This window comes from Notechis scutatus, chromosome 1, assembly GCF_049901735.1.
Source record: "Notechis scutatus isolate UNSWTSFEM ecotype Mainland chromosome 1, rNotScu1.2, whole genome shotgun sequence".
In the NCBI taxonomy this organism is placed as follows: domain Eukaryota; kingdom Metazoa; phylum Chordata; class Lepidosauria; order Squamata; family Elapidae; genus Notechis; species Notechis scutatus.
The window spans coordinates 91,713,622-91,723,707 of record NC_142009.1 but is presented as its reverse complement, the minus strand read 5'-3'; the positions used below and the strand labels follow the sequence as shown (position 1 = coordinate 91,723,707).

At 52.8% G+C, this 10,086-nt stretch overlaps 1 protein-coding gene across 1 annotated transcript; it reads right to left on the bottom strand.

Moving 5' to 3' along the window:
- Window positions 1-1,726: 1,726 nt before the first annotated feature.
- Window positions 1,727-2,560, bottom strand: OLIG3 (oligodendrocyte transcription factor 3). The gene has a single exon (XM_026666026.1). It carries the CDS (start codon window positions 2,558-2,560, stop codon window positions 1,727-1,729), a length of 834 nt encoding a protein of 277 aa, XP_026521811.1.
- Between the last annotated feature and the right edge of the window lie 7,526 nt (window positions 2,561-10,086).

The following is a 10,086-nucleotide window of genomic DNA, read 5'->3' as shown; positions in this document are numbered from 1 at the left end:
GAAAAGGAACTGGGGGGGAAGGAAAGGGGAGATCGGGATGGGGGGAGTCCGTTTACTCAGGAAAACAGGGGAGCCGCTCGAGGGCGCAGAAGATGTCCAGGCAGATGTGATGGCGCTCGCCTAGTCCTTTCACGTGCGGTTGTGGCGCGCGGTTTCTTTTCCGAACGCAGGAAGATGTTTTGTTTCGTTTTGTTTCTCTTAGTTTTCCATCCACTTTCTTTGTTCCAAGAAAAAACTACCCAGCGGCAGTTCGGGAGAAAGAAACATTTCTCTAGGAACGAGCGGCCCAGATTTTGAGGGGGGGTGGGGGGTGGAATCAAGCGAGTTCAGAGTTTTCGACCGATCGCAGCACGCAGGACTGCCAGGTAACCAGGTTCGGCCCCAAACCGGTTGGCTACAGGTTCGGCCGAGCTGCCAAAACCCTTCATTCAGATCAAACGTCACAAAAGAGAGTGCAAGTTACGAGCGCTCCAGAACTCCTCGCCGAAAGGGGGGTACGGGCATCAGTGGCAACGAAGGAGAATAAAAAGACACCCATTCACCCACCTCCTCCCCCAAAAAAAAAAACCCTCCAAACTCGGCTAAATGTTTTGCCCGGGAAGGAATATTTTACCCGCTCTTATTTTTCAAAGCTGTTTCTGCACACACACACCCCTCCCAATTTGCTCAGGTGGGCGCGTTTGCTAACCTGAAACTCTTGGGAGTCCCGAAAGCAATTAAATTGATCGTAAATGTCAATCAACCACAGAGCCCAACAGCTCCATTAGGCCTCTCTCTCCGTGGAAACAGGCGCAACAAACAGGCTGAGCTTTGGCTAACTTTCTTGGAATTAAATCTCCACCCCCGCCGCCCCTCCGACGCTGCAACTTGTTAGATAGCTCCAGTGGGCCAACTCTAGGCAACCCCCCCCCCCCCGCTTCCTCCGAAGGAAGTCTCCCAACGCTGCTCGGTTGAGAGTGACTCCCGGGAAAGTTTTGCAGTGGCTCAAAGCCTTTGCGTAGATAAGACACGGGGCCCCCTCCCACCTCACCCCACCCCGACGTGGGAAAGAAATTCACATCCAGGGAAAAAAAAAAAACCTTGGAAAACCTCGCCTCCCCAAATGAATGGAGAAGAGCGTTGCAAAAGCGCCCGCCGCGACTTTTACAGCTGCGAACAAGTTCAAGTCCGGGAGGCAGAGAAAAGCAATTGAGTTTCTCTCCCAGCCAGCCAATTCTGCCCGGGAGGCTTCCGGACTGGTTCCTCTCTCTTTTTCTCTCTCTCTCCCTTTTCCCCGCCTGTGCTCGTCCCAACCCGGTGTGGTTGAGCCAAAGGGTCGGTAAGCTAACCTCCCGGGAAAAGAAAAGGCGAATTTCTCTCCCCCCACCCCCACCCCATTCCAGTCCAAGCGTCACCTTGGTTTGCAAAGTCTTGTTCGGCTCCCGCTCTTCCTTCCCCCCTGGAGGCTGGATGCCAGCCCGCGTTGCCGCCGCGGACGGACTTCGGGGGACGAAGCCGGCCGGGCGGAAGGCGGGGAAGCGGGGGCGAGAAGAAGACGGAGGCGGTTTGGGGAAGAGGAGACGACGAGGCATGCACACGAGATCCCCACCCACCCACCCACCCACCCCCACCCACCCCCGGGGACGGAGGATGAGTTTCTCGGACTCGGCTCACCACTCCCCATCGGCAAAAGGTCCGGCTGGTCTTCCTGGGCGCCGGACCTGTCCAGTTCCCGCCTGCCGGCCGCTTACTTAAGCAAGTCCTTGGCTTCCGTGGAGAGGCGGGCCAGGCCGGCCGTAGGGGTGGGAAGGGCGGCCAGATGCGGGGCCGGGGGCACCTGGCAGATGCTGCAAGGGCAAGGCAGGCCGGCCCAGTGCTGGAAGCCTCCGCCGCCCCCTCCGCCGCCGCCGCCGCCTCCGGTGAGCTGAAGGGCGGGCGGGGCGGGCGGCGTCTTGAGCAAGGAATGGGGCGGCCGGAGAGCGCCGAGGCCGGGCAGGGAAGCGGTGCTGGGAGGCGCCAGGGCGGCGCCCAGGATGGGGTGAACGGCGCCGGCGGCGTGGGCCGGGTGGCCGGCGGCGGCGGCGTGGGCCACAGTCCCGCAGTGGAAGGCGGCGTGGTGGCCGCCGTAAATCTCTCCCACCAGCCTCTTCATCTCTTCCAGCGAGCTGGTCAGCATCAGGATGTAGTTGCGGGCCAGGAGGAGCGTGGCGATCTTGGAGAGCTTCCGCACCGACGGCCCGTGGGCGTAGGGCATCACCTCGCGGAGGCCGTCCATGGCCAGGTTGAGGTCGTGCATGCGCTTCCGCTCCCGCCCGTTGATCTTCAGCCGCAGTTGCTGGAGATCTTGCTCCGAGAGCTGCTTCTTGATTTTGTACTTGCTGCTCTCGCCCGCGGAGCCTTTGGCGCCACTCCGGGAAAGGCTTTCGGCCGAGCCCTTCTGGCCCACTTCGTTCTGGGTGGAAGACACCGAGTGGTGGTGGTGGTGGTGGTGGTGGTGGTGCTGGTGATGATCCCTCAAGTACATCCCTTCCATATCCGGCGAGGAAGCTCTGCTGGAGACGGAGCTGGAGTCCGAATTCATGGTCTTGGGCTGGGGAGAAGGAAGGCGAGGCTTCCCTACTCGGGGAAGGAGCAGAGCCACCCAAGGCAGCCGCCAAAGCAGGGGGACTTCAACGCCTCTGTCCAGGAATCGACGGGGAGTCCGAAAAAGGGGGCCGGGGGATGCTGCAGCCCTCCCTCCCCTCTCCCTCTCCGGGAGACCCGACCGACGGCCGGACGCGCCTGGGCTTGATCAAAGCTCGCCACCGAAGGCGAGGGGCTTTTATAGGGTTTGCCAGCAGTCGGGAGACAAAAGGAGTCCTCTTCTGGCGGAGGGGCTCCTTGCGATGACGCGCCGTTCTTTGGGGCGGTGCTCCTCAGGTTGATCCGGGACCCCCATTCGCGGGCATTGTGGGGCCGCCCCGGGTCCCCTCCGCAGCCTGCCCCGCGGGATTCGCGGAAGCCCCGCCCCGCCCGAGACTGACAGGCAGAGCTTCGGCCCGCTCTCCGGCTTCCCCGACGCCGCTGGGAGATGCTTTGAGGTCCACCCCCTCGGGCGAACTGTTACTGGACCGTCCGGGTTTCGGAAGGTGAAATCCGGGAGGCCGAAACCTGGGCAGAAAGCCCCCCACACACACACACCCTCCCCTCCGCAAAGGAACGGGGTTCAGCTTCGCCAAGCTCAACCCCGCCAGCTGGCTTCGGACCATTCTGCGGGTCTGGCCACTGGCCGAAGCTGCTGGAGAGGCTTCCCATCTGGGCTTGCTGGCCTCGGGCAACTTCGCTTCGGAGAGAAAGCGCCGTTGAGTTGTAGAAGACCCGCTGTTTAGGACGCGCGAGCTGGCAAAATTCCCTTCCAGGCCTCGGGCATCCCAGAAAGATCCAGAGACATTTTGAAGGGTCCGATTCCGCCTCTCAACCCAACCCTCCCCTCCTCAACTAGACTTGCTGAAAGGTAAAGGGACGCCTCTACCAATGGTGCGAGGCTGGCTCACATTTTGCTTTGCCTTGATCTCACGGAGTAGCCTTGAAAATTCTTCCGGATGCTTTGATTCGCTCAGCCGGCCCAAGCGCTTTTCAGTTGAAGCCGACGAAGTTGCCGGCAAGGGATTTCCAACGCAGGCAGGTTTAGGAGCAATTATTTGCAGCAGATGACCGTTTTTATTTTTATTTTTAAGTAACCACCACCACCACCACCAAAAAAACCAAACCAAACAGGGTTGTTTGGGTTGACCAAATCGAGAAGGTAGGCCGTTTCCCTTGAGTAACTCTTTTTTGGCAGAATTTTCCTTTTCCCCATCTGTCTCCCATGTTCTACCGCTAAATTTAACCAGCTTTTCCCAAAGCCTCTTTTTTACCATATGCGAAGCGTGGCCCTCCTTTGCGTATCGGGAAGTGATAAATAAAGGCGTGAACTGGCCGTGTGGGAGGAGAGAAAGGACAGCAGCTGTATTCCCCGAAGTTGGTTAAAAAAAACACAACACGTTTCTGGGTGGAATACTTTTTAAGTAGCCAGATTCCTCCCATTCCGATGGAAATTTTCTTATGTGGGAATTTCTTTGCATCTTTCTTGATCTACGCCCTGTCATATTTTTTTTTAAGCCGGTCTCTGAAAAGGAACGGATAATCCCGTTCTTTCTAGTTAGGATGTTAAGCAAAATCTTGACAGGTCCATATTTAAAGCTAGCGCGACCAATGGATTCCGGCAGAATTACTTCGGCCACGTTCGCGGGCTCACTTACACTTGGAAGTAAGTTCATTTGATCTCATTTGATTACTGATGTTCGGGGTCCCGAACTGCGCAGTTCCGTGTGTCGAGGCGTACACGCCTCAATGACTCGGTCGTAGGACGCTGCTGACCGAGGACCAATTCGTTTACCAAATAAATATGTTTTCGGATCAGTGAACAAGCGTGAGAAAAACAGTCGGAGAACAAACGTTTCAGTGCCCCCCCCCCCTCGCTTGTTTCCGAAATGGCCGATGGCAAAATGGTTTCTTCCATTGGGTGAAATGCGTAACAATTATATAAAAAAAAGGAATGGATTCTCTTTGGGCAAGATCTTGTACGTACAGATGTATTTCAACCTTGGTTCAGTGAAAAACAAAAAACCCACTTCGTCAAGGACAGCAATATTTTAACCCTCTTAGCGATTTCGCCTCTCTTTTGCCTAAAAAAAAAATTGGTTCTGCAGTTTAAAAACACGAAAGAGTAATCCCGGTTCTAAACGCGTTTCCTCGAAAGTTAATCCATTGGTTCCAAGTTGTTTACACCCACACTCTTGGTCTAGTATTGTTATCGCGAAGGCCCCACTAAACTCCTCGTTTAACGCCCCCCCGACTTTCCACTAAATAAGGTGCAAAGTTGAACTGGAGCATTAAAACTTCTTCCGAATCAGCTAGGTTACTCTTTCAACGTAGTCCTATATTTCAAAATACACCCTCTGGGTGAATTCGAATTAGGTGAAAGAAGCTAGGTTAAATCCTAGCTTGTGATTAATCTGACCATCAAGTTAGAGCCATACTATATTGGTGGAATTGGGGGGGGAGGGGAGAGATCTCATCAAATGCTCTGTTTTTAACAGGTTGTATGAACACAGCCAATGTTTTCGTCGGTGCATTGCTGTCCAAGGAGGATGCGCTGAATCACATATATAAGACATAGTTATGGGGTAAGCGAGACTTTAGACTTTATCCCAAGCAACCGCAGGGGAGAAGCAAGGCAATCCAGAGAGTTAGCGGAGGACCCAGCCTGAGGCTCTATGCCAGGGGTCTCCAGACTTGGCAACCTTAAGACTTGTGGGCTGATAAAATATTTCTCCTTTTCTTTCCTCCCCAAAATGAGTTTTTATGGTGCTGCTGGTACAATTCCACTGGTGCCTCAGTGCAATCTGGGTTGTCCGGGAAATGCGGTGGGGGTTTGCTAAGAAGTTGTGTGGTCAGAGAACCTAATCAAAGTCTGGCCTGATTCAACTGGATGGGGGACCACCAGGGAATTCAAGGATCACGGACTAGAGACAGTGGCCCTTTATATTGCTGACACCGAAGCAAGGAGCTGACCGAAAATCCAGCGCAACTGGAGTGTGAGTCTGCGTGTATTTTCCTGAAGCTTGCATTAATTAGCACCTTCTTCCTGTCTTCAGCAACCACTAGGAGACATCTGAGGCAAAGGTCTCCAAACCTGGCAACTTGAAGACTTGTGGACTTCAACTCCCAGAATTATGCTGGGTGAGGAATTGTGGGAGTTGAAGTCCACAAGTCTTCAAGTCACCAAGTTTGGAGACCTCTGCTCTATGCTTAAGGTCTCCAACCTGCTTCACCAGATCAGTTAAAGAGTTCGCAGCTCTACATTAAGGGTGAACTTGTAAGGTGTTGTTAACCCCAAAAGGAGCTTTTCCCGGATGGTGCCCGTAGCGAAGGCAGACCATTCCGTTCATTTATCTTGGCTAAACCAATACTTCAAACTCGGCAATCAGAGTAAAAGTGCCCTATGGAACGTCAGGATTCTTCCATCTGAGTCGGATCGGCCAGGGGGGCAGTGAAGGTGGGGGCTCTGGAGTAGAGCTTTGCTTTCAGAGATTCTCTTATCTTGCAGATATTTTAGACACCCACCCATCCCCACCCACCCACCGAGGAGAGGAAAAAACTTAGCAGCCAGCTCCGAGATGTTTGCCAAGCCACCCGCAAAGATCTTTCTCTAGCACTTTTGTCTGGACTTCCTTTCAGCTGCACTCCTATGTCTACAATCCTGGGAACCCACGAATTTGGGATGAATTGAGGGAAAGGAAGAGCACGGGGGAAAAAATGCCCCTTAGTTTAAAGCGCAGCACGTTGAATGCACCAGGGGCTCCGCAGATTGAACAGATTTGCGCGCGGAGACCTTCGATCAGGAGGTCCCCAAACTTGGCAACTTGAAGACTTGTGGACTTCAACTCCCAGAATCCCTCACCCAGCATAATTCTGGGAGTTGAAGTCCACAAGTCTTCAAGTTGGCCAAGTTTGGAGACCTCTGCCTTAGATGTCTCCTAGTAGTGGTTGCTGAAGACAGGAAGAAGGTGCTAATTAATACCAGTTTCCGAAAATAGAAAAATACACGCAAACTCACACTCCGGTCGAGCTGGGCTTCCGGTCAGCTCTTTGCTTTGGTGTCAACAATATGAAGGGGCTTGGCCATTGTGTCTAGTCTGTGATCCTAGAATTCCCTGGTGGTCCCCCATCCAGTTTAATCAGGCCAGATTTTGATTAGGTTCTCTGATCGCGCCACTTCTTAGCAACCCTCCTCATTTCCCAGACAACCTAGATTGCACTGAGACACCAGCAGCACGATAAAAACTTAATTTGAGGGGGGAGGGGCGGGAAGGAGGGTGGAAATATTTTATCAGGTTGTAAACAAGATCGGACAAATTAGTTCGATTTGAGGAATAGCGGAATCGGCCTGCGAATTGCAAAGCAGGACATTTGATGCTGGTAGTAGGAGAGAGAGAGAGAGAGAGACGGGAGGGAACCGTGCCTTACATCTTCCTCGGAGCCAAAGGGGCTTGCTTGCTATTCAGGAGAACCACGAAGGGAGGGGACGGGGGAGGGGAGGAAAGAGCTGGGCCGCTGGTCCCGTCGAGCTGAAGGACCGAGCTTGTAACGCAGGCTTAGAAGTCCGAGCGACGGCGATCCTAAGGGTTTGGAAAAAGCTGGCTCTGTCCGGAGCGAGTCGGTTCACTGACGAGCACGCAGAAGATCCGGCGTTTTGCAGGCCACCGCCGTTTTTCAAGGCCAGAAAGGGACGAGGCTTCTTAACTTGGCTTGGAGGCCATTTCGAGGCAAGCGGCTTCTTGAGGTTCTTAATTCCCCATCTCCGCTTCCCTTCTCTTTACCTGCAAGGTGTTCAACGGGATACAAACGGATACGTCTGGAACGACGGTCCCTAGCCGTGCGTGCCCCGTGCCCCGAGTTTGCCTTCACTTAAACCGAAATATTCTCTTCCCCCCCCTCCCCAGCGACCTTAGTTTGAAATGAAGGGAATGAAGTCGGTCCTTTATTTGGTTCAGGACACTGACCGCTTGAAGAGGGAGGGAATAATAATTTACTCCAGAGGATGGAAGGCTTGATCTCGTTTCCCAACGGAGCAATTGCTTTTCCTGCTTTCTTTTTCTTCTGGCTAGAGAAACCAGGCCCTTTCTGGCGGCCTGACTAAAAGGATCAGACTGGGAGGGGAAGGGAGGGTGGGAACAGAGGGGAGATAGGCAGCTGGCGCTGCCTCTTCAAGCTAGTTTAGTGCAGGGGTCTCCAACCTTGGCAACTTTAAGACTTGTGGACTTCAACTCCCAGAATTCCCCAGCCAGCAAAGCTGGCTGGGGAATTCTGGGAGTTGAAGTCCACAAGTCTTAAAGTTGCCAAGGTTGGAGACCCCTGGTTTAGTGAAAGAACCTGGGGTTAGGCCTTCACCCCGCTCTGGCTTCATCCTGAGCAATAAGTCATTGAAGAAAGGTGCCCTGGCTGGAGCATTGGCGGACTACACTGTGACCTGCACACTCCCGTTTCTCCTCTCCAGCAACCCATCCATTTACACTGAAACAAATAAATAAATGAATCAAAAATGTCTTACCAGAATCCAAGCTAGATTCACAATCTGGGAAGACGTTGACCATACTAGGTACTGATGGAAATGGTTTTTTTCCCCCCTGTTTGCATTCCAAAGCCAAAAATCCCCTATTGTCCCCACTGTGAATGCATTAAAAATGGCAGGCTAGAGTGGTGCAACGGGAGCAGGTTGGTTTCTGGGTTTCAACAGACTCTGTTTGGCTGGCCTGGGGTTTAGGATCGCACTCTGCAAAGCACCCATGTCTTCCCCTCTTCCTCTGTTTCTACACTCCGCTTGTCTTCTTCATTTAAGATTGCCACAATTATAATTTGCCATTTTTCACCCGGCACTTGGTTTCCTGAGGGGTTTGGGTTGTTTTTTTTTTTCCATATCTGTCTCCTCCCTTTTTGGACACCAACTTTTTTTCTGGGTTTCCGAGGTTTTTATTTGATGAAAAAAAATAGACGGTGTTTTCCTCCACTTTAACAGTATTCTGATGTAGTTTTATCTTGAGATGCAGCTATCCAATGTTTCCTCGTTGTACTATCCAGATATAACAATCCCTGTTGCTTATTTGCCAGTTTCCCTATATTTGTTAGTTTCGATTGCTTTTCTATGGAGGGAAAGGAGCAGTTTCTCAAAAGTCACAATCAGGGTGGTCCTTTCTCCCTTCAGTTTGAGCCTATTTCTGCTCTGATTTTTCCTCCCTTCTTTATTTCTTATTACTTTAACTTATTCCTTGAATGCCCAAAGTGGCATTTCCTAAGAGGAACAAATAGCCTTTAAAAAGATAGACAAAATTCTCCTGCTGTGTCACCCAGATGAATAGTTGTTGAAGGAAGTGCAGTGAAGGTGGGGGGGACCAACCTCCAACCAGTTAATGTGCTAATAACGCTTGGCATGCTCACAAATTAGGGCATGCCATTTGGCTGTGGCTTGAAACAGAGGCAATAAAGGCAGGTTCAAGATTGACAGCGAGGACAGCAAATTGGATGTTGGCATTGTTTTGTGGCTGGATGGAGAGTGCTTGACTTCAGTAATGGAGAAGGGCCTTTGATTAAAGCAAAACAGAGAGAGGGAGAGGGAGAGAGGGAGAGGGAGGGAGGGAGGGAGGGAGAGGGAGAGAGGAAGGGAGGGAGGGGAGGAGGGGAGGGAGGGAGAGAGAGAGAAAGAGAGGGAGGGAGGGTGGGAGGGAGGGAGAGAGAGGGGGAGGGGAGGAGAGGAGGGGAGGGAGAGAGAGAGAAAGGGAGGGAGGGAGGAGGGGAGGGAGGGAGAGAGAGAGAGAAAGGGAGGGAGGGAGGGTGGGAGGGAAGGAGGGAGAGAGAGAGAGAAAGAGAAAGAATGAGAGGGGAGGAGGGGAGGGAGAGAGGGAGGGAGAGAGAGAGAGAGAAAGGGAGGGAGGGTGGGAGGGAAGGAAGGGAGGGAGAGAGGGAGAGGGGGGAGGAGGAGAGGGTGGGAGGGAGGGGAGGGTGGGAGGGAGGGAGAGATAGAGGGAGGGAGGGGAGGAGGGGAGGGAGAGAGAGAGAAAGAGGGAGAAGGCAGGAGGGGAGGGAGGGAGAGAGAGAGAGAGAGAAAGGGAGGGGGGAAGAGAGAGTATTGAGTGAGCAGATGTATATTCTCATGAAAGATACTCAGATTGTAGCTTTGTATTCTGCCAGTCTGAACCTAGGGAGCATCAGGGTTTGTAGCAGTAGCAGCAGCAGTAAAGGCAGTGGTGGATTAAGGCTCAAGGGTGCCCTAAGCACTGACAAATCTTGGTGCCCCCCTCCTTTTGTACATACAAGATTTTTTTTTACAAATCTTCACTGTTTTTTTTCTCCTCAATTTTGTGGTGCCCCCTTTGGGCCTGGTGCCCTAAGCACCTGCTTAGTCTGCTTCATGGTTAATACACCACTGAAAAAAGGGCCGTATATATTTCACCCCAGAAGATCCAGCTTGAAGTCTGTATATCCCAGGCTCTGACCATCCTCTGATGGGACCAAAGCTGCATGACCCTC

Bases quoted from the DNA above. Each gene is read 5' to 3' on its own strand.
- OLIG3 (XM_026666026.1), bottom strand. From the start codon at position 2,560: ATGAATTCGGACTCCAGCTCCGTCTCCAGCAGAGCTTCCTCGCCGGAT.